Source organism: Elephantulus edwardii, unplaced genomic scaffold (assembly GCF_000299155.1).
Source record: "Elephantulus edwardii isolate Elephantulus edwardi_28Jun2011 unplaced genomic scaffold, EleEdw1.0 scaffold00005, whole genome shotgun sequence".
NCBI lineage: Eukaryota > Metazoa > Chordata > Mammalia > Macroscelidea > Macroscelididae > Elephantulus > Elephantulus edwardii.
Window position 1 is genome coordinate 11,379,089 of NW_006399755.1, and position 24,632 is coordinate 11,403,720.

Here is a 24,632-nt window from a genome sequence, read left to right on the forward strand (position 1 = left end):
AGGTGGGTTGATTCAGTGACTGGGGTAATCAGGATGGGAGTGTCAGAGACAGTGCGATTGGCACAGGACAGAGCAGAGTTTAGGGCTGTTGTACATAAGATCACTATGAGTCGCAAGCAACTCGACAGCACATAACAACAACAGCAACAATTGTAAAGATTATTTTTAGCTTCTGATCAAGTTTTCTTAATATGCTATGTTTTCACTTCTCTAGTTTTGTTCTATCAAATACATGGTTTCTCACTCCATGTTCAGTTTGGCTAAAGACATCAGTAACTTCATAACTTTGTCTTGCAGAAAATGCTGACATTATAGTTTAAATTCCATGACAGTTATTCTTTTTAGCAACAGCTCTGTCATATGCCCCTGGAAACTTTATGAACTCTCTTAACTCTACAAACTCTCTAAACTGTATAAATGTACAGAAATGATGGTAGTTATAGAACCGAATACTGTACAGAAATGATGTTAGTTATAGGAGAGTTTGGGTCTTTTGTGCAAAACTTACTCTCAGTCGTATTTGACTTGATGACACTTAACCATTGCTAAGTGAAACTAGTGCTGTTATATCTGGAGGAATGCTCTTCCACTTTGTACATCACTCTGTCAATGTGCAATATGCAGTAACCTGCATATTGTGATGCTGAACCTTGTATCTTTGGGGTATCAAATACCAGAATGGTTTCCCAATGTGGACAGTGTTTGGTGGAGCTCCCAGTTGTAAAACAGGTTTGGAAGCAGGAGTGGCATTCATTTCCTAAACCACATGCCTCTGGAAACTTCATGAACTTGAAAAAAATGACAATAGTTATGGAAAGGAATTAAGTTTTTTTGTTGATAGAGTCACCTACTTGACAGCAATCAATAACAACAACATACATCACTCAGGAGATTGCCCATCTTTGTCCTGAGGAGCCACAGGAGAATTAGAACCTTGTGCCTTTGGGTTGGTAGTGCAGCTACTTACCTCTAAGCCACCAGAGCTCACGATCTACTTGTACTCCCAACGAACTCCCAGGTCAATTAAACCATGTCTCAAAGAGCCCTGGAGGCAAATGAGGCAAGAAAGGAGTAGGAGGTACCTACCAAGTGGGGGTGATGTTGCTAACTCATGGGAGACCAAGGAAGGATTCATCAAGGAGCACAGGCTGAAGAGGTGAGAAAGTGGGATATACAGGCATCTGGGGCAAATCGCAGATGCTCCAAGCTGGAAGGTTGCTTGGCTGGTGCAAGCAATGGGTGAGGAGGCCTATGAGGTGCGAGGAGAGAGTGGGGGAAATGAGAGTGGAGGATTAAAGGAGGAAGACAAGAGGGCCGAGTAGTACAGCAGAAGCTGAGTGTTTCATAAACTATTGTGAGGATTTGGGGTTTGACTGGAATGAGGGGATAACCTTCTGTGACACAGGTACTGTGGGAGGTCTTGTGGCAAGACTGATGTGCTATTGCTCTGGGAGGATGCAGCAAGGGAGGGCCAGTACCGCCCACTAGCCCAGGGGGGTTGATGACTGGAGCATGCAGCTCCCTGGAAGCAGTATTGCCAACAGGATTTGCTAGTGAATCAAGGAATGCGGAGCAAGAGAGTCAGCAATGACTCCCAACATTTTGGACCTGAAGAACTTAAAAAAATGGATTTGCTTTTTGCTGAAATGAGGTAAATGAGAGAGTTTTGAGGGGAGGCAGATCAGAAATTCTATTTTTGGAACAAGTTAAATTTGTGTTGCTTATCTGATATCCAAGTAATAGATAAACAACCAGCAAAGGGGATATGCCAGTCTTGAGATGATAGTGCTGGGCTGGAGAAATACCCTCAACAGGTGATGGTTTAATATCAGATGAAATTACTGAAGAGTGAATAGTGAATTAACCATGAGTCTCAGTGCCTGGGTAGAGCCTGGTGAGAAGTTGAGACTCAAGGGATATTTGAAGAGTGAATGAAAAAGCTGATTGGCGTTGCCATTAAAAAGTCCCTGGATGTCACAAATGGTTCTTGCTCAACCTAGAAGTTATTGGTTTGAATCACTTAGCATGTCACAGAAGAAAGAGATAGTATTCTGCTTCAACACTGATTGCAGCCAATGAACTTTAAAGAACTTCTCCAACAGGGTAAAACAAAAACCTACAAACTGGGAAAAATATTTGGCAAGGGACTTACATCTAAAATTTATAGAATACTCCAGCACCTCAGTAAGAAAAAGGTAAATAACCCAATCACAAATTGGGCACAGAATATGAATAGACACTTCACCAAAGAAGACATTCAGATGGCAAACAAACATATTCAAAATTCCTAGCTGTCAGAGAGATGTAAATCAAAACAACTATGCAATACCATCTCACCCCAGCAACAACAGCATAGTTCAATAGGGCAGCAAACAACAAATGGTGGTGAGGTTGTGGAGAGATTGGAACTCTTACTCACTGCTGGTGGGAATGTAAAATGGTACATCCACTATGGAAAGTGATCTAGTGCTTTCTCAAAAAGTTGGAAATAGATATACCATTTACATAGAACTGGAAAACAATGAACTCAACATTACACAACATGAAAGCGCCTGGAGTACATTATGTTGAGTGAAATATCTCAGTCATAAAAGGACCAATACTGAATAATATTACTGTTATTTCAACCATGAGAACTAAAATAAAACATTTTTATGTGTTTTTTTAAAATTTATTTATTTTTTTTTTAAAGATTGCAGCCAAGAAATCTCTATAGATAGGAGGACAGGAAAGATGAACAGGTATGAGTAGGTACAAAGGACCTGAAAGTCCCCCAGGAAGAACAAGTAGGCTTGAGATGGGTGTCCAGAGATGCAAGGACTCATCCAGGGATGGAGCTGGGTTGATCAGAGATTGGTCTCAGACCAAAGCTCTCTGCATACATTATACACAGCGCTCTGTTCCAGGCTTACTGCACCCCAAATTCTGAGACATTCCTCAGGACCATGCTATTTCCCCAAGGCCAACAGAAGTGTTTTAGGGGGTGTATTTACGGGAAGCCTTAAATGAAAGGCAAAGAACTTGGTCTTCCTTGGAGGTAAGAGCATCTCCAGGCAATTGTGAGGGTCTGAATAGGTTCTTCGCCTCATTGGCTGGGAGAATTCTGGGTAACAGTGATCTCACAAAGACCATAACATAAGCCTGGGCTGGAGGAACTTAGGTAAGCTGCGGGGTGGTTCTGGGAAAGTATCAGGGGTGGGGGCAGCTGTAGTGACCAACTTGACCCCGCCCCCTCTGGGTAAAAGTCTGCCGCCTCTGGCTGTAATTCCACAATTAGAACTTCCTATTTTTGGCCCAAAGCTGAGTTTTCTGTTACCATGTGGATGCTCCAGGTGGAGGTAACACACTGAACTTTTTATACCAACAGCTTATGGATCAGAGAGAAAGAAGGTCCCGAGAGAGTGAGGGGTAGGAGTGGGGAAAGGTAAAGAGGGAAGAGAATGAGAAGAACCAGGGAGAGAAATGTCATGCTTTGCTGTGAGTTGCCATCGAGTTGGCTCCCACACTTAACGACCTTGTGTGCAACAGAATGAAACTCTCCCTGGTGCCACGCCATCCTCACCATCTCTGCTGACACTGCCGCTGTGGGAGAATTGGTCAGCCCCTGCTTTTATGTAAAGTGGGGCTAGGGGCTCTCCGTTGGGGCTCTTTCTGTTAGGTTAGGCTTCCTCTTTCTCAATCTTCTGGCCAGAGACAGGAGACTTTGTGGTTTTGGGGTTGTGTGCATGTAGTTGGCAATCGGGTTGCAGACCTTTCTGGCATCCAGTTTGGGATACATAGGAAATAAAACTCCAAGACACTTGCTCAGTACAGGGTCACCTCTCAAGTTCTGAGCTGCTTTTATTTCTATTTTTTATTATTATTATTTTTTTAATTTAAGTTCTGAGCTTCTTAACAAGTCTACTACCTTCTTAGCCATTTTCAAAACCCTTTCATAGTTGTTGAATTCTTTTTGAATGTTTAGTTACTCTGGTGGCCTAGTGTTAAGAAGCGGTGCTTCAGTCCCAAAGGCATGTGGTTTGAATCCACTAATGCTCCATGGGAGAAGGATGTGCAAGCTCCGGTGCGATTTACTGCCTCTAAAAACCTGCCGGAGGGTCAGCTATGAGTCAGTTCCTAATCGACGACACATAACAACAATTTCATGTATAGGAAGGAGCAGGGAAAGTGAAGCTGTGCCATCTTCTCTGCTGATGCATTTTTAAAGGAAAATCTCTGTGAGTCGCCCTAGCAGGAGTAGGCTTGGATACCGATCTGTATTGAGAAGATAATTCCAAGATCCATCTCCAAGGAAATGGGAGCTGGACTAAGGGATAGGTAATGGTAAGAGGGAATGGAAGTGGGCAAAGATTTAAGAGCAGTTCTGGAACCAGACTTGGCAGAATTTGACCAACAATTGGATGCATCAAGTGAGGGAAAAAGAGTAAGAATGATGATAATTTTGGCTCAGATGGGGGTACCATTTCCTTGCAATGAAGGGATAGTTGTTATTGTTATGTTCCATCAAGTTGGCTGAGCCTCATAGTGACCCTCTGAACAACAGCTCTAAGTCATGCCCTATCCCATGCTGTCCTCACTGTCTCCTACACACATGAGCCCATGGTTGTGGTCACTGTCTTAATCCATCTCACAGAGGGTCTTTCTCACTTTTGCTGATCCTCCAACTTTTCAAGCATGATGTCCTCCCAAGGACTGGTCCCTCCTAACAACATGCCCAAAGTATGTGAGACAGACTTTCACCATCGTTGCCTCCAAGGAACGACCTGGTTTCACTTTCTTCAGGACATACTTGTTTGTTCTTTTGGCAGTTGATACGATATTCAGTACTTTTCTCCAACACCACGATTAGGAGGGATAGATTCTTTTGTCATCTTTAGTCATGACCTAACTTTGAAATGTACAGTAAGCAATTAAGAAGAACATGACTTTGATCATACACACTTTGGTCTTTAAATAGACATCACTACTCTTTAGTCCTCTGGAGAGGTCCATGACAGCAGAATTTCTCAATAAAACTCATCTCCTTGACTACTGATGCCAAGAGTATTGATTGTGGATCCACATAAGAGAAAGTCACTGACAACTTTAACCATTTCTCCATCTATCTTGATGTTGTCTTTTGGCCCAATAGTGAAGATTTTTGTTTTCTTGATCTTGAGATGTAATCCATATTGAATGCTGTAGACCTTGATCCTCTGCAGCAAGCACTTCAAGTTTTTATCACTTCCAGCAAGCAAGGTTGTGTCATCTTCATGTCACTGGTTGTTGATGAATGAGTCTTCCTCTAATCTTGCTGCCACCTTCTTATTCTTAAAACCCAGCTTCTTGATTGATTTGTTCAGCATACAGATTGAAGAGATGTGGAGAAAGGATACAGGCCTGCTGCACACCTTTCTTTTTTCTTTTTTTAACATGGACATCTTTATTTACAGAATGCATTTCCAATCCTCAAACTCTGTACATTTGGCTACAAAGCAGTCACTCAATCATATTACTCCAAAAAGGCAGTTACTGCTTCCATAACATGGTACTTGACATGGCTTTCCTCCTCTTCTTGCCTCGCTCACTTCTTGTAAGCCGCTTTGTGTCTTCTAAGGATTGCCCATTGGATTTGCACACCTTTCTTGATTTTGAACTGCCATGCAGTGTTCCTTTGCTCTGTTGTTGTCCGTCATCATTGGGAGTACTCCGAAACTGCTGGGAGCAGTTGCAGCATAAACTTCGGCAGAGCCTCCCAGGACTTACCAGTCCTCCTTGGGAACCAGCATTAGCAGTCCAGGGGCCATCGATAGTTGCAAGACTAGCAAATGATACCAGTGAAAGTATGGAGATTTCTAGTCTTTGGGATAGCATCTTTTGGATGGCAGCTCCGAAAAACAGACGCAGTATTGAAGTTAACCGGTGCAGAAGAAGAAACCCTCAGAAACTTATTAAAGTTAAGAATAATATAGATGTTTGTCCTGAATGTGGTCACCTGAAACAGAAGCATGTTCTTTGTGGCTATTGCTATGAGAAGGTACGTGCAGAGACTGCAGAAATCAGAAGACAGATAGGGAAAGCAGAAGGCGGTCCTTTTAAGGCTCCTGCTGTAGAGACCGTGGTTTTGTACAGGGAAGAGAAGCCAGCTGAGCAAGATAAAGGCAAGAGGATCATTGAGCAAGACAGAAAACGGCCTTCCTGGTTCACCCAGAATACCACAGACATTTAAAGTGGACAATTCACAGCAAAAGAGTTGTCCCGAAAGACACACATTCTTTGTTCTTATGTTGGTTTTTTGGTTTGTTTGGTTTTTTAAATACTTGCTAGTATTCTAAAGTAAATGATAAAATTTGAAATCATTCTATAGAGAGACTTAGGTGGAAGATAATTAAAAGACTGTATCATGAGTAAATTGTGAATGTGCAGAATCTACAAGACTTTAAATAAACCTCTAAGTTCTAGAAAAGAAAAAAAAAAGAAAAAAAACAAAACAACAACTTCTTGGTCTAGGTGTAGGTTTTGCATGAGTACAATTAAGTGTTTCGGAATTCTCATTCTTCTGAATGTTAGCCATAATATGTTGTAATCCACAAAGTCAAATGCTTTTTGCATAGTCGACACAACACACATAGATATCCTTCTGGTATTCTCTGCTTTCTGCTAAGATCCATCTAATATCAGCAATGAGATCTCTGGTGGCCTCTTCTAAATCTGGCTTGAATTCTTGACAGTTCGTGTGTGTGTGTGTTAAAATTTATTTATTTGCAAAGTTTGAATACATTGTTTTTCATAAAAGATCCTTCCCATTTCCTTCACCCCACCCACCCATCAAATTGCACAACACTATGTTTAACACCCTCTCCCCCTGTCCTCATCCCTTTGCTTTCACCTTCCCTCCCCCTTGGATTCTCTTCATACTCATTCTGCAATAATGATTTTAAACAGTATTTGTCCTTGTGGGACTGAGTTAGTTCACTCAGCATAATACTCTCCAGTCCCTCCCAAGTTAGGTCATAATTTACAAAATCATTGCTCCTGTGTGCTGCGTAGTATTCCATTGTATGGATGTACCACGACTTCTCAATCCCTTCGTTTGTGGTTGGATATCTGGATGTTTCTATGTTCTTGTGATGGTAGATAACACTTCTATGAATATTGGTGTACAAGTCTCCGTTTAAGCCTCAGTTCTCATTTTCTCAGGGTATATTCCAAGCAATGGAATAGCTGGATCATGTGGAATTTCTACGCTCAGCTTTTGAGGAAGTGTCTTGGCAGTTCTTTGACAATGTGCTGTTCCAGTTGTTTTTGAATATTCTTTAGGAATGTTTTGCTTGCATGTGATATCAATGATACTACTCAATAATTTCGACCTTCTGTTTGTGCACCTTTTTTGGGGAATGGGAATAAATATGGATTTCTTTTTCTGATGTTGATCAGGTAGTGGTCTTCCAGATTTCTTAGTATCTGGTGAGAAATTCTGGGCTACCTCTGTTTTTTGGAATTGATATTTGGCTGATTCCCAGGGCCTTATTTTTGGCCAATGCTTTCAGTGCAGTTTGGACTTGCTCCTTTATTATTATCAGTTCTTGTTATATACTACTACTAGAAATGGTTGTGTACTGTTCAGTTCTTCTTGGTACAGTGACTCTGGGTATCCCTTCCATTTACTTTTGATGCTTCTTGGATCATTTAAGATTTTTCCCATAGCATCCCTCAGTATTGCAATTACAGGCTTCAATTTATTCTTCAGTTCTCACAGCTTGAGAAATGCTGAGTATTTCGCTTTGATTTTCTGTCTCTACCTCAATGCACATTTCATTATAATACTTTGCTTTGTCTTTGTCAGTTTCCTTTGAAATCTCTGTCCAACTCTTTTACTTCATCATTTCTTCTCTTTGTTCTTGACTAAGAAAGTTCAATTTGAAAGGAAGATGGCATCTGCTTTGGATGCCCTGAATCCATGGTACTCAAAATGCCAAATGTGTTGTGTGTGTGTATGTATGTATGTTTGTACATGTGTGCTGAGTACTGAGCACAACCTGGACCTGTAACAGTTAAACATGTTTTTGACGAAGAACTAGAAGATTCAATGACAAATCTACCGCATTGAGGTTTTAGCAAAGACCTAGAAGGCTTCAGAGAGGCAAGGAGTGGGGCAGAGAGTACAGGAATCAATCAATAATTCAGTCTTGAACAGGACTATTGTGTGTATTTTACCTTCCTGGGGTTTATTAGAGAAGTTAATAGATTACAGTTCAGGTTGAAAATTGGATTTGATTCTTCTGTCAGGACAACTTCTCAAGAGTGCTTTCAAAATAGCCCTTTGACCTTCATCCTCATAGCTATAGGTCAGTGTTATAAAGCTTTCTTCAAAACAAATACAAACTGATTGCTATCAAGTCTCAAATGACTCATTGTGGATCCTCCAGTGAGTTTTTCAGGGTCTGTGTATTGCATGGGAGGAGAATGCCTGTCTTTCTTCCAAGGAATAGCTGGTGGATTAGAACCACTTGCCTTTGGGCTGACAGTGCAACTCCTTACCCACTAGGCCACCAAAGCTCTCTCATTGTTACTTACCATTGAAATGACTACCACTCATAGTGACTTTATGAACAGAAGATCTGAATCTTGCACTTTCCTTCACCATTCATGGTCTTTGATATGCTTGAACTCATTGCTGTTAAAGTCACTTTGTCCATTCAGCTCATTGAGGGTCTTTGTTTCTTTCTCGGACTCTTCACCTTTCCCAGCATGATGTCTTTTTCCAAGGACTGGCCTCTCCTGACAACATGCCTTAAGTATGTAGGACCCTGATTGTGTCTTTCACCGAGATATCTTGTCATTGTCCTGAGATAGTATTCTTCTCCAACAATTACTGTTGTTAGGTGTTGTTGAGTATGACTCATAGTGACCCTGCAAACAACAGATCTGAACCTTGTCCTGTCCTGTGCCTTTCTTATCCCCCACACACTTGAACCCATTGATGCAGTCCTTGGGTCAATCCATTTCTGAGGGGCTTCCTTTCACTGACCTTCCACCTTTTCAAGTATAATGCTCTTTTCCAAGGAATAGCCTCTCCTAGAAACATGCCCAAAAGTTTGTGAGTTAAAACTTTGTCATATTTTTCCCTCAAATAAGCATTCTGACTGCACTTTTTCCAAGACATCTTTTGGCAGTTTATAGGATCTTCAGCACTCTTCTCTAACACCACAACTCAAAGGTGTCAATTCTTCTTCTGTCATTCTTATTCACCATCTAGCTCTCAAATGCATAGCAAATGAGGGAAAAAGACCATCAGTGGAATCAGGCACACTTTAGACTTCAAAGTGACATCATTGTTCCTTATTATTTTAGAGAGGTACGTGACAGCGGACTTGTCCAATGAAATACATCTCCTGATCTCTTGAATGCAGAACACCATAAATGTCGTTGTTGTAATGTGTAATCAAGTCTGAACCAACCAATAGCTGATCCTCCAGTGGGTTTTCTGAAGCAGTAAATGATATGGGAGGAGGTTGCCCATCCTTTTACCATGGATCAGCTAGTATATTCTGACCACATGCCTTTGGGATTGCACTGCAGCTTCTTACCACTAAAGCCATCAGAGCTCTCCCAGGACACGGCAATTGTTGTTGTTATGTACCATCAAGTTGCCTGTGACTCATAATGACCCTATGTACAATCGTTCTGAACCCTGCTCTATCCTGAGCCAATTTCATCATCTTCAAGAGATTAATCTCATTTCTTTAGTCACTGAGTCAATCTATCCCATCTTCTCCTGTGCTGTTCCTCCACCCTTTCAATCATGATGCCTTTCTCCAAGGACTGATCACTCCTGGCTACGTGCCCAAAAGACAGAGCTTCAAAATCCTTATCTCCAGGGAGCAGCTTGGTTTCACTCTCTCAAGGACAGATCTGTTTATTCTCCTTGCTGTCCATGATATCTTCAGCACTCCTCTCCAGCTCCACAAATTATGCAAAGGCATACTTTCTTTGCCTGTCATTCTTACTCATTGTCCAGCTCTCTGCAGAGTAATTGCAAAGACCATGGATCAGGTGCACCTTACTCACCAGACTGACATCATTGCTCTTCAGTACTCTAGAGAGATCCCTGCCAGCAGACTTTCCTAATACAATTTATCTTTTGATTTCCTGACAGCAGGTGCCAAGATTGTTACTATGGAACCAAGCAAGCTGAAGTTGTTAACAATCTCAGTTTCTTCTCCATCTATCATGGTGCTGCTAATTTGCCCAGTGGTAAGAATTTTTGTCTTTTTGATGTTGAGTTTCAATCCATATTGAAGACTGAAGTTCTTGACCTTTTACAGCAAACACTTTATGTCCTCCTCAGTTTCAGCAAGCAAGGTTGTGTTATCTGCATAATGCAGGTTGTTGATGAGTCTTCATTTAATCCTGATGACACATTCCTCCTCATAAAGTCCACTCTCCTGAATGATCTATTATACTTATAAATCGAGAAGTTGTGGAGATGAGATGCACTACTGATGCAGTGTTAACCCTGCTTTGACATGACTGCTGCTTCCTGGTCCAAGTATAGATTTCATATGAGCACAATTAAGTGTTCTGGGATCCCCATTTCTTCTCATGGTCAGCCACAATTTGTTGTGACCCACACTGTCAAATGCTTTTGCATAGTCAATGAGACACAGACAGACATTCCTTTGGTACTCTCTGTTTTCTGCCAAGATCCATTTAACTTTCACTACGATGTTCCTGGTGCCACAGCCTCTTCTAAACGCAGCTTGCACCTCTGGAAGTTCTCTGTTGATGTACTGTTACAGTCATTTTGGGATAATCTTCAGCAGGATCTTGCTTGCATGTGATATTAATAATATTATTCGGTAATTTCCACACTCTGTAAGGTCACCTTTTTTTTGAATGGTAATAAATAGCCATCTCTTCCAGTTTGTTAGCCAGGTAGTTGTCCTCCAGATTTCTTGGTATAACCTGGTGAGTGTGTCCAGGGAAGCATTTGTTTGCTGAATTATGTCAATCGATATTCCATCAATTCCTGGGGCCTTGTTTTTTGCCAATTACTTCAGAGCAGTTTAGACTTCCTCCTTCACCACCGTTGCCTCTTGATTGTATATTGTTTCATGAAATTCTTCTGTGTCAGCCAATTCTTTTCGGTATAGTGACTCTGTGTACTCCTTCCATCTTCTTTGGATGCTTCATGGGTCATTTAATCTTCTGCCCTCTGCATCCTTAGGTATTAGAACTCGAGGCTTAAACTTGTTCTTCAGTTCCTTTAGCTTAAGAAATGCCAAATGAGTTCATCCCTTCTGATTTTCCAGCTGTAGCTCTTTACACATTTCATTAAGCATCAATTCTTCTTCTGTTCTTCACACTTATTCATTGTCCAACTTTGCATAAGAAGCAGTCGACAATACTGTGGCTTAGATTTGATGTACTTTCAAACAGACATCATTGTTTCGTAACACTTTGGAGAAGTCCTTGACAGAAGATACTCCCAATGTAATACTTCTTTTGATTCCTCACTGCTATTATCCTGCATGTTGATTGTGGATCCAAGTAAGATGAAATTGCTGACAACTTCTATCTTTTCTCCATCTATTACAATGTTACCTGTTGTGTTCTTGATGTTGAGATGTAATCCATACTGAAGGCTTTATTATCCTGCATCAAGTGCTTTAAGTTCCCTTTACTTTTTACAAGTAAAGTTGTATCATCTACATGAGGCAGCTTGTTGATAAATCTTCCTTCTAGCTTGATATTCTTTTTCATATAGTACAAGAGGCTGTTTTTGAGGAAAACAAACAGATTCATCCTGGAAAGGGTTAAACCGGGTGGCTTCTTGGAGGCAAAGATTCTGAGGCTCCGTCTAACATACTTTGGACATGTTGTGAGGAAAGACCGGTCCTTAGAGAGGGACATCATGCTTGGTAGGGTGGAGGGACAGCGCAGGAGGGGAAGGCCCTCTATGAGGTGGATTGATTCAGTGACTAGGGTAATCTGGGTGGATGTATCGGAGATGGTGCGATTGGCACAGGACAGAGCAAAGTTTAGGGCTGTTGTACATAGGGTTGCTATGAATCTCAAGCAACTCGATGGCACATAACAACAAAAACAACAAGAAGAGGCTGAGGAGGAAAGTGGCATCAAGATTGGAGGAAGACTCATCAACAACCTGCGTAATACAGATGACATAACCTTGCTTGCTGAAACTGAGGAAGACCTGAAGTGCTTGCTGCAGAAGGTCAAGGACTGTAGTCTTCAATATGAATTGAAGCTCAACATCAAGAAGACAAAAGAATCGCACCACGGGGCCAATTTGCAGCTTCATAATAGATGGAGAAGAAATTGAGCTTGCTTGGTTCCACAATCAACACTCTTGACACTAGCAGTCAGAAAATCAAAAGATTAATTGCATTGGGAAAATCTGCTGGCAGGGACCTCTCTAGAGTACAGAGAAGCAATGATATCAGTCTGGAGAATAAAGTGTGCCTGATTTAGACCATGGTCTTTACAATTACACGCTATTCATCACAGAACTGGACAATGACTAACAATGACAGAAGAAAAAAATTAATGCCTTCAAATTGTGGTTCTGGAGAAGAGACTTGAATATACCATTAACTGACAAGAAAACAAATAGGTCAGTCTTATAGGATGAAACCAAGTTTCTCCATGAAGGCTAGGATTTTTAAGCTCTGTCTTACATACTTTGAGCATGTGCCCAGGAGGGACCAGTCCTTGTAGAAGGACATCATAGTTGAAAGGATGGAGGGACAGCACAGGAGAGAAACTGGGTGAGATGTATTGTTACAGTAACCGGGGCAAAGGGAATAGGTGTGTTGGAGGCAGTGAGAATGGCCTCAGAGCTGTTGTACATAGGGTTGCTATGAGTCACAAGTAATTCAATGGCACATAACAACAACAACAGCTTCTTAAATGATTCACGCAGCATACAGATTGAATAAGTCTGAGGAAAGGATACAACTCTGACATATCCTTTCCTGATTTAAACTATGCAGAGACCACGCTAAGTCCTATCAATTATGTCATCATCTCCCCCACCCAGGCTTCCAGCAAGCTTGGGAAAGGCCTCTGACTTTGGCTCCGTAAGGCAGCAATCCTGGCTCAGTTCTGTGTCATTTAGGTCTCTGTTTCTCCAGTATCATTGATGAAATGTCTCGAGCTCACTGTGCCTCTATCCCATGCAAGAATCTGGCCCCGAGGACAGACAAGGATGTGCACTGTGTTCTCCACTTCTTTCTTGCTGGTCACGAGAGTCTTCAGAAGTAGTTGTTTTGTGACCACACTCTCTCCTCCCCATTTGGGGCCCCAGAGTTTAGGGCAAAGGCCAATAAGCAGTTTGTGGCTGCCAAGTGACCAGTGTTCCCATATTCCAGGACTTAGCTCCTTTAGATTCCCCCCACATTCTACCACGTACCACTCCTCCCAAGACCTCTGGTGGCAGGCAAGACAAGGGCTGCTCCAAGTCATTGACAGGCAGCTCCACGGGAAGCCCTGTCATCTGTTGAGGATGGAGGAAGACAACTGAGGGAACAGGAGAAAATGAGGACCGGTGGTGGTGGATACTCTGCTCTTCTCTGACGGAAGAGGGTGTGACAGCCGAGGTTGAGATCTTGGGCCCTTCTGCCTAGCAAACTGGTATAGAGAATCTACTGGATCAGTGGAGGAGGGATTATCACCCTCACCCATGGTCCCAACTGACTGAGTTTTCCAAAGTCTTACCCACTATAATGATGGCATCTGGCCAGGATTTTTCCAGGTTGATATGTGTGCATATTTATTTACTATAAATAAGAAAGGAGCCTGAAACTTTAGATATAATTTTGAGGTTGGTCCCTCTTAAGGAAGACATGATTTTGTAATCATGAACACAAAAATTAGGTCAAGAGCCTTGGAAAGGGCTTGTGTAGTGAAGAATTCCTGGGATTTTAAATTTTACCTACTTCTAGGTCAAACTGGAGTTGATGAAAAGTAAGCATTTCCTGCCCCTGAGGCGGGATGCAAAGCTGTCCCACTTGAGACTTTTGATGGGGAAGGGAGGTGGGGAAGGAGGGTTCCAACCTGTGGAAAATCCACACCTCCTCTGGAAATCCTGACTCTTTGGAGACTCTTGATGGAATTGAATGAAGAGGGGGATGTGGAGAGGAGGATGTGGTGGGGCAAGAAGGGCAAAAGGGGGGCTGGGTCAGAGCAAGGAAGGCTTTTTTGGTCTTGCCAAGGACTGGAGGCTCTGTCCTGGAAATAGCTGCTCTCTATGGAGGAGCTTAGGTGGCATAAAGAGATGGTTACAGCTGCCCTGAGAGCTAATGAGATGAGAGACCCTCCTCCTCTTACCCTTTAGGTTTTTGTGTTTATTGTTGTTGTTGTGTTGTTGTTGAGTTGGAACTGACCCATATCTCAGCCTCTAGTGAATTTTCAAAGGCAGTTAATTGCATAGGAGGAGATTGCACATCTTTCTCCCGCAGAGCAGCTGGTGGCCTCAAACCATGTGCCTTCTCAGGATTGTAGTGCAGCTTCTTGCCACTAAGCCACCAGAGCTGGGGGGCAATAATATCCAACTTTTAGGACTCTTCTCTCTGTCTCTGTCTCTCTCTCATTTGATTAGATGATGTGCATGCCTACTCACTAGATTGCAGAGTCAAGTGCTGAAAAAGCCACTTCCCCCCTGATTTGGTTTCCCAAATTTCCCCACAGGGGCCCATTCCTGCTTAGGAACATCATGTGCGCAGGTGAGTCATATCTACCATTCCCATGGGGAGGGAGGCCCAGGTGATGGGGGTCGGATAGGGTGGAAGGATCAAGGAGTTGACCAGGTCGATTGCTGAGTTGAAGCCAGGTGGTTTTTTGAAAGTTGGTTTACATACAATAATTAATATACACTGTGTTTCATTCGTGTACACTGACTAGGCTTTTGATGATTGCTTCTGGTCTTCAGCATAACCTGCTTCACCCAGCACAGGTCAGAGGTTAAGAGCTGTGGGTAGCCCTGACAATGCTATTTTGGAAGTCTAGCATCATGGCTATCTGAAGAGGAGTTCTGAAAACTTAGGGTTTGTCTTTGACTAGCAACATCCAATCTTCCAAGGGTCAGGATTCCTCATTGGTAGAACATAGATTCCCAAGACAAGCATGGCTACTGGCTCGCAACAGGGTAGCCCACTAGACGGCTATTTTTTTTTTAATTTACCTTACCTTGGAAGAGGGTCTAGTATTTTTAGACTTTCTGCTGTGTACCTGGCCCTGTAAATGTGCTGAGATGCCACAAGGACCAGGACATACACAATTGTCATCATGGAACTCATCTCTTGAAGAGACTAGACCATAAAGTGAATCACTGAGATAAAGTTCAAATATTTTTCTATGAGTAAGATTGGCAAAGGATATTTGGAAGAAGTCCAAATGAAGATAATTTGTGAGGACTTTCATTTAAAAGAGAGTATAGAGTAGTAGTAGACAGACAATAACTAATAAGTGATCAGAACCAGAGGGTACAGAGTGGTCAAAGGCAGGGAGTGGTGGTGGTGTGCTTCAAATCAACTACTACTCATAGTGATCTTATAGACAGATCGGAACCAAGCCCTATTATGTGCCATCCTCAGGATCTCTGACGCTCTTCAGCCCACTGTTATAGTTACTAGGTCAATTCATCTCTTTGAGGGGTTTCCTCTCTTTCCCTGACTTTCCCAGCATGTGTTTTTTCTGAGGACTAGCCTTTCTTGACAATATGCTCTAAGTATACAAGATCAAGTTTCACCATCCTTGCCTCTAAGGAGCATCCTGGTGGCACTTTCTCCAAGAGATATTTGTTTGTTCTTTTTGGCAGTCCAGGGGATATGCAATACTCTTCTCCAACACCATCCTTCAAAAGCATCGAGTCTTCTGTCATCCTTATTCACTGTCCAACTTTCAGATACACATGAAACAATTGAAAATATCGTGACTTGGATCAGGCTGAGAAAAAGTAGAAAATGGTCAAAGGGTTCGAACAAAGAACACTGCTGAGTTGATTCTGACTCCTGGCACCTCTGCTCGAAGTCTTAATGGGAGCAGATTGCCTCATCTTTCTCCCATTGGGCAACTAGTAGATTCAAACCACATGCTCTTGGTAACACAGCCAATAGGTAACCAGGATCCCTGGTAGCAAAATGCTTAATATATAGGATTGGTAACAAGTTATGGTGTCACCAGGACTATGGAATGCTTAAAGACACAGTGTTTTTGTTAGGTACCATTGAGTTGGTTTCAACTCATAGCAACCCCACAGATAAGAGAACAAAAGCCTGCCTTATCTGTCACTACCCTCAGTCTCTGCTACACTTAATGGCACTTTTGTAGCCACTTTGTCAGTTATCTCCTTGAGAGCTACCCTCTCTTTCAGTGATCCTCTACTTCCCTGACCATGGAATCTTTCTCCAGGAACTGACCTCTCACGACAGCATGCCCAACATACATGAGAGGAAGTCTCATGATCCTTGCTTCAAGAATTACTCTACTTACACTTCTCCTAAGACAAGTTTGTTGAGTTTATTAAAAAATACTAATATTTTTTCACCAACATAGTTCAAAGGCATCAATTCTCCTTTGGTTTTCCTTATTCACTGTCCAGCTTTCATATGCACATAAGATGATGGAAAATATGATGACTTGGGTCATGCACACCTTAGTCTTTAAAGTCACAGTCTTACTCTGTAGTACTTTAAGGAAATCATGCAACATATTTTCTCATTGCATTATATGGTTCGATTTCTTGACCGTTGCTTCTGTGGGTGTTGATTGTGGGTCCAATAAAATGGAAATCTTGACAACTTTAATTTTACTCCATTTATCATGATATTGCTTATTTGTCCAGTTGTGAGGACTTTTGTTTTCTTGATGTGGAGGTGTAATCCATTCTGAAGGCTGGAATCTGATCTCCTTCACTAAGTGCTTCAAGTCTGCGACTTTCTGCAAGTAAGATTGTGTCATCTGCATAATATAGGTTGTTATCGAATCTTCCTCCTACCATGATGCTATATTCTTCTTCATATAGTCCAGGGTTGGTTTATTATTATTATTAATATTATTATTTGCTCAGCATGCAGATTAGATATGGAGAAAGGATAATAAGCTTGATGCACTCCTTTCCTGATTTTAAACTATGCAGTGTTCTTTGTTCTATTTGAATGACTGACTGCCTCTTGGTCTATGTGCAGGTTCCACATGAGCACAATTAGTTGCTTTGTAATGTTAATATTTTTTACAGTGTTATCCATAATCTATTAAGATCAAACAGTCAAATTTGTTTTCACTAGTCAGTAAGTACAATTAAGCAAATTTCTGATATTCTTGGTGTTAGCCAAGATCTTTCAGCAACCCAGCTTGAATTTCCATGCACTGCCCTAGCCATTTAAAAATTATTTTCAGCAAAATTTCTTTTATGTATCATATTAATGAGTTGGAAAAATAGTAATGCTATTGATCGATAGTCTCAGAATTCTCTTGAATCACCTTTCTTTGGAATGAGTACAGATACAGATCTCTTCCAGTCAGTCAGGTGGCCAGGTAGCCAACTTCCAAATTTCTTGAGCGCATCCAGCTGTTAACCAATATTCTTTTAATTCATGGAATTTTATTTTTCACAATACCTTCAGCACTTTGGACTTTGTCCTTTATGACCTGCTACCTCCTGAAATGGCTGAGTGTCAATCAATTATTTTGGGTACAGTACCAGTATATTCTTTCCATTTTCTTTTTATATTCCTGCATCATTCAGCATTTTCCCTGTGGTTATTTTTTTGTACCATCGAGTCAGAACTGATCCATAGCTGACCCTTCAGTGGGTTTTCAGACACTTTAATTGCATGGAAGGAGATGATTGCCTATCCTTCTCCTGCAGAGCAGCTGGTGGCCTCGAATCACTTGCCTTCAGGATTACAGTTCAGCTTCTTGCCACTAGGCCACCAAAGTAGAATCCTTCAATATCACAATTTAGAGAAAGAGTAGGGAGGGTCAAAGATAGGGAGTAGAGGGAGGTCAAAGACAGAGTAAGAATTTTGCAGAAACAGAAAGTGTTTGTGATCAAAGACAGGGAACAGAGAGAAATATAAGTTTAACCAGGATTAAGGATCATGCATGAGGCTTTAGCAAGTAGAGAGTAGGGGAGAGCAGGAAGTAGGGTGGTCAAAACGGAAACTCATTGTCTGGAATCTAGAAAGCAAAGGGGAAAGCTATGTATGAGGAGACCAGAAAGTTGGGCTAGGAATGGCCACCCATGGGCGACAGCAAACCGCAAGGTCTTCATCCTAAGGGGAGCTGTGGAAACATTTTAACAAGATGTGACAAGGTCCCGCTTGCTTTTCCTCTCAGGAACACTACAGGAAGTTCGACGGTCGACTGTTGGAGAGAAGGAGACAGTGGTGTTGACGGGCTGCCAGCCTGGGCATGGCCCTGAGCCCAGGGGCTAGTCTGACTCCTAGTGAAAACCCCAAGATGACACCAAATCTCAACTCCAGTGAGGCCTGTGATTTAGGCTCTGCTGTTGTCTCTGTGCCCAGCCCAGACGTGGCCCTTGTTCCTATTGCAAATCCACCCTTGAGCTCTAGCTTGCTTCTTGTTCCAGCTCTTAACCCAGTTTTGAGTCCCATCTCAAGGGAAGCTCTGGACCTGGAGTCTGGTAACACTTCCAGACCGGAGGATACTAGAATCCTGGTTCCCATATCCCTCCAAACTACTAGTTCTCAGTCTACTGAGGATCTGGCCTCGAATTTGAATCACATCTCAAATTCCAATTCCTGCGGCATCCTATGTCCAACCTCAAATCTCATTTTGAGCCCTGACTCCACAGACACCCCTGACCTGGGCTCCGGCAATCATTCTGAGCCAAATTCTGAGGAGACCTGTTCTCCACCAACTGAGGTTTTTGATTTGGGTCAGAGGAACTCCAATCCTTCCAGGCCTGAATCAAACTCATTTATAAGGACCCATTCTAAAGAAGCCCTAGTTATGGGCCACAGTATCTCCAGGCCAAGCTCAAAGGAGCTGCTTATTCCAGCCTTGAACAATTCCCTCAATCCTGACTCAGAAAATGTCACTAAGTTGGATCTGGATGCTACTTCAGGGACTCCCACCCCAGACACAAGTGATAACATCACTTTGACTTCCAGTAACATCTCTGTGGTTGCTTCTAAAAAAGCCTTAGGTGCAACCTGGAACACAGGCTCCCAGAACACCCTCAATGCACTTTCAAATGACAACCCCAGATGTCAGGGCAACATAAGCTTCACTAGGTCTTCACGTGTGACCCTGAATCCCAGATCCACTGACAGCATCAGCCTGCGTTCCAGCTCTCAGGGGCCCAACTCCGCCCTCTCTCCGTCTTCATGCATGACTCTGATCCTGGGCTCCAATGAGTCCCTGAGCATGAGCTCCAGCCTCATCTTCAGCGACACCTCCACCTTGACGCTGAGCAGTCAGCAGGAGTATTCTGAGGACAACAGTGTTTGCAACATGACCCTAAATGGAAATCTGGATGAGGACATCTGGAGTGAGGGGGCCAGCGTCAATGTGGACAAGTGTCCCCTGAGTTTCCGTACTGCTGATGCCATGGACAAGGACACCACAGTCTTCCAAAATATTCCTCAAGGTAAGTTGTTATGCAGGTTTTCAGAGGTAGTAAATTGCATGGGAGGAAACTGCCCATTTTTCTCCCATTGAGCAGCTGATGGATTTGTACCACGTCCCTTTGTGTTGGTAGCACAACTCTACCACTAGGCCACCAGAGCTCCCTGAGTGAGTAAAGCAGAGAGAAACGCCTCAGAAAGTTACTAACGGATAGGAAGCTGGCATTCACACAGTGGGACAGGGAGGGGAAAGATACATATAGTATACTCAAACCCGCCAAATCCCACTGCTCTGGGGCTGATCCCTACTCACAGTGACCCTGTACGACAGACTAGAATACTTCACAGGGTTTCTAAGGATGTAAATGCATACGGAAGCACACTATCACTTCTTTTTCCCATGGAGGGGCTGAGGGTTCAAAGCACGTACTGACCTTTAAGTTACAACCAAGTGTTTTGACCACTGCACCACGAGAAGACCTTATAGTACACCCAGTGTGCCTTGTAATAACTAGTTTATTTTTAATTTTACACAAAAGATCTAGTATTTGGCATCTGCTAGCTCTATGGCCATGTCAAGGAAATACTTCCAGGAAATAATAATAATAGCACTTCCTTTCTGCCTATAGTCAAAAGTCTGTTAACTAAATCTACCTTCTAGTCAAGTTTGCTTTCTTGATGAATTTTAGACCTGGGCTTCTCTGGGCTTCTTCAAGGCTCTGCTCACCTTGGAGATCTTGGTCTTATTTAGAGCCCACGCCTCACTCCAGACTTGCTATTTACAGTTGTATACATTACAATGAGGGTTTACTTGTTGTTGTTGTGAACGGTGGAGTGGGAACTGACCCAGAGCTGACCCTCGGGCTGGTCTCCGAGGCAGTTAATCACATGGGAGGAGAATGCTCATCCGTCTCTGGAGGAGCAGCTGGCAGCCTCGAACCATGTGCCTTTGGGATTACAGTGATTACAGCACAGCTTGCCTATGAATGATTGTCTGAAAACCCCCCAATGAGATTTACAAACTTTCACTCAAAATAGATGGGGGTGGGGTGGGAGAAAGAGTCCTGTGAATTACCCCATCAGTGTTTGACGCTGCAAACACCTCTTGGACTGTTTTTGTTTGTTCATGTAACCATTCCATTTTCAGATGTTCAAAACATGACCATTACTGTGCAATATGGTTTCATTGCTTTTGCAGTGCAAAAGTATATCTTAAAACCTCTCAAAATTGACTTACTTCATACGCATTTTAGAATAAGATTACCTTAAAAACTTAGTTTTTTAAGAATAAGTTTATCTTAAAAACTTAGTTCTTCAAGACTAGCATTTTTATTGGAATGTTACTAATTTATATGTTTATTCAAATTTTCCATTAGAAAGTCTATAGCTTTTATTAAAACTAAAAAGAATTCTTTACAAAGTATCTACTGATAAGTTAGTTCCGAGAAACTAGATTTTTGTTGCTATCATAAATTATATTTTCTAATACAATTCCTCTTTTGTGCTGCTGATGGAGAGGAACTTCAGTAAGCTCATCTTTTTCATTTTAACAGCTTTAAACCATCTCCACTGCTGTCAAGTCAAATCTGACTCAGCGAGCCTATAGAACAGAATAGGAGGGCCAAAGTAGGGTTTCCAAAGCTGTAAATCTTTATGGAAGATTTTGTCTTTCTTCCAGGGAGTGGCTGGTGGGTTTGTTACCAACATTTTAGTTGCCGGTCAACATGCCACCAAGGCTTCTTTCTCTCTCTCTCTCAATATTATTGAAATTTGAGTGAAAATTTACAAAGCTAATTACTTTTGTACTCAACCATTCACATATTTTATGTTATTTGTTACATTAGTCACAATACCCACAAAAGTAACTACATGCTCATTTCTGTGAATTCTTCCCTCTCGCCCTTTCCCGCTTTGTGGCTGGCAAATACTGTCTTCTTATCTCTTGCCGTTGATGATTTGAAGGAATGCATGCCTCCCTGATGTTATGCTTATCTTACAGACCTGTCTATTGTTAGGTGTAAGATAGGGCAAGAGACAAGTCTTTTGCTCCTAAGCTCACTAGGAGTCATCTTGATGGCACAAACAGCTGCATTGTTTGGCTTGAGAGTCAGTGTTGTTGATATTCATAGCATGACTAAGGGCTCTAGAGTCTTAGGGATTCTCTTGGATGAGCAAGCCTGGCTGTTTTTACGGGGTTTAGTTTTGATCCACTTTCCCCATCCACTCTATCCAGTCGTTCTACTGGGATCCATTTTGGAGTGGTCAGCAGTGGTAGCAGGGCACCATTTAGTCCCTCTGGTCTCAGGGTTGTTGTGATCGAGGTCTCCTGCTCCCTTAGTTTTTGGACCAATTGTTTCTATGCATCTTTCTTTCTCCCCTCCCCATCCCTCCTCCTCCCACAGTGGCTCAGCAGTAAAAGTTGCATTGTCAACCCACAGGCAGACAGTCTGAATCCACCAACTGATCTGAGAAACAAAGATAAGCAATCTCCTCCCATGTGGTTTGTTGTCATTGTTGTTGTTATGTGTCCTCGAATCACCTGCCATGTGATTTGCTGCCTCTGAAACCACTGAAGGGGCAGCAATGAGTCAGTTTCATTTCCACCATTTATAACACCACCACCACCAACAACAAATTCTTTGTTCTAGTCAATGTGGGCAGGAATTGCATCTTAGATGGCAAAGCTTGCGATCTTCTAGAACTTTAGTCTCTGCTCACCAAGGTAGGATGTAGAAAATGTTTTTTGTGGACTAGGTTATGCCAATTGGCCTTTATGAGCCCTCCAGTCCCTGGTCTCCAGACCCAGGGGTCAGCAACTCATTTCTTCAGGGTGATTGATTATATTTAAGAAGTTTACTGCCTGTTGCCTTTGCAGCTTGTACTAATGTGAGTGTAAACATATCACCTGCCAAATCTGTGTTTGATCATGGCATAGTCCCGTTCACCTAGCCATTTCTGTTCACCTTGAAACTGTTTCCTTATATATCTGCTTGTAGATGAATGTTTCTTATTACCGGTATTGCAGAATTGTGTATGTAATAGCAAATACCTTTGTTGGCTCTATTTTCTGACTGTATTTTTCTGTCTCTTCATTTTCTTTAACAATCTTAGGCCCCTTAGCCAATATCACATTTCTCTTCACTCATTTTAATGTGTCTACTGATTTTTCTCCTCCCCTCTCCCTCTCCGCACACCCATAGTAATCATCCAAGACTGTTTCTTTCATGCATAAACATTTCTTAGCTTTTTAAAAATTAGTTAGCAAGTCAGTTATTGCTGCAAAGTTGGAACTGACTCACAGTTGACCCTCCAATGGGTTTTCTTTTGAAATAGAGACATGCAATATTTCTCCTTTTGAGACTGACTTATTTCACTCAGCATAACATCCTCTAGATTTATTCCTGTCATGTGATGTTTCCAGAATTCATCATTATTCTTTAGTGTTGCATTGCTATTATAAAGAATGCTGTAATGAAAATGAATGCACCAAAAAAAAGAGAAAGAAAATGAATGCACATTTATCTGTTTGTGTCTTAGCTTGACTGTCTTCCTTCCTTCCTTCCTTCCTTCCTTCCTTCCTTCCTTCCTTCCATCTTTAACAAACAGAAATTTATTGTCTTACAGTCTAGGAGGCCAGGAGTCCAAAGTCAGGGTGCCAGTTCTAGGGGAAGACTCTCCTGTGTTGGCTATGGAGGCGGTCTTTGTTTCTTTCAACAACCATAGTCCTGATACTCCCTGGAAACCTCCTTGTGTTCTTGTCTTCCCTGGTGTCAGAGAGCCTCCTCAGGGAAAGAGGCCAAACCCAAAAAGACGCACTTCATTCCTGGTCATCATTTCTTGGTGGTTCTGATCCCCTCTACACCTCTGTATCCCACCATAGTTTTTATTTCTCCTTCTGTGCAATTAATTGCCTCTGAAAACCTGCCGGAGGGTCGGCTATGGGTTAGTTCCAACTTGGTCGCACAACAACAATAGATATCTAGTAGTGGGATTGCTGGAACAAATGGTATTTCTATTTCCAACTTTGTAAGGAAGTACCACACTAGTTTCCACAGTGGTTACACCACTTTACAATTTATGAGAATTTCAACTTCTCTTGAACTTTACTACTGTTTCACTGGTGTTTTGATTTGTAGTTCTCTAATAACTAATGGAGAAAGGATACATCCTCGATGCAATCCTTTCAGGATTTTGAACCATGGAGTGTTCCCTTGCTCTGTTTGGACAACAGCTTCCTGGACTAAATTTAGGTTTCACACGAGCACAATCAAGTGTTCTAGGATTTTCATTCTTCTTTATGTTACCCATAATTTGTTGTAATCACACATCATATGCCTTTGCATAGTTGGTAAAACACAAGTAGACATCTTCCTAGTACTCTAAGATCCATTTGACATCAGCAACAATATCCCTGATGCCACAGCCTTGTCTAAATCCGGCGTGTATCTCTGTCACTTCTTTCTCGATGTACCATTCTAGCCAACTTTGGGTAATCTCAGCAAGATTCTTTTCTATTCATATGCTAAATGAATCGTTTGAGAAGCTGGACTTTATGAAGAAAGTGGCATCAAGCTCAGAGAGAAGACTCATCAACAATCTATGTTATAATGACACAAACATGCTGTCCCAGCAACTCTGGTGGCCTAGTGACAAGAAGATGCACTGCAATCCCAGAGGTGCACGGTTCGAATCCACCAGATGCTCTGCTGGAGAAGGTGGGACAATTTCATCCTGTACCAGTCAGATCCGATTTGACGGTACACACACACACACACACACACACACACACACACACTTAAAAGCAAACAAAAAAACCCCACAACCATGCTGTCCAAAAGCGAGAAGGACTTTAAGTGCTATCTACAGAATAAAAAGGACTATAGACTTCAATATGACTATATTAATATTAAGAAAACAAAAAATCCTCACCACATAGACTAATAGGGTTTGTATTTAGGTCCTTGATGCATTCTGAGTCAGTTTTTGTATATGGTGTGAGGTACGGTTCTTGCCAGCATCGTTCATTAAAGAGTCTAG

At 42.1% G+C, this 24,632-nt stretch overlaps 2 protein-coding genes across 2 annotated transcripts in view; both read left to right on the forward strand.

Annotated features, from left to right (window-relative positions):
• LOC102870850 (39S ribosomal protein L32, mitochondrial-like) overlaps positions 1-6,208 on the forward strand; it is a 39,199-nt gene extending 32,991 nt beyond the window's left edge. Inside the window, exon 3 of the mRNA XM_006879817.1 lies at positions 5,647-6,208. Within this exon, the coding sequence (XP_006879879.1) occupies positions 5,647-6,208 (562 nt within the window). The remainder of the gene's footprint in view (positions 1-5,646) is intronic.
• Positions 6,209-18,417: 12,209 nt separating this feature from the next.
• The window catches only part of MROH7 (maestro heat-like repeat family member 7), an 83,843-nt gene continuing 77,628 nt past the window's right edge, over positions 18,418-24,632 (forward strand). Inside the window, exon 1 of the mRNA XM_006879721.1 lies at positions 18,418-19,618. Coding sequence (XP_006879783.1) covers positions 18,418-19,618 — 1,201 coding nt within the window. The remainder of the gene's footprint in view (positions 19,619-24,632) is intronic.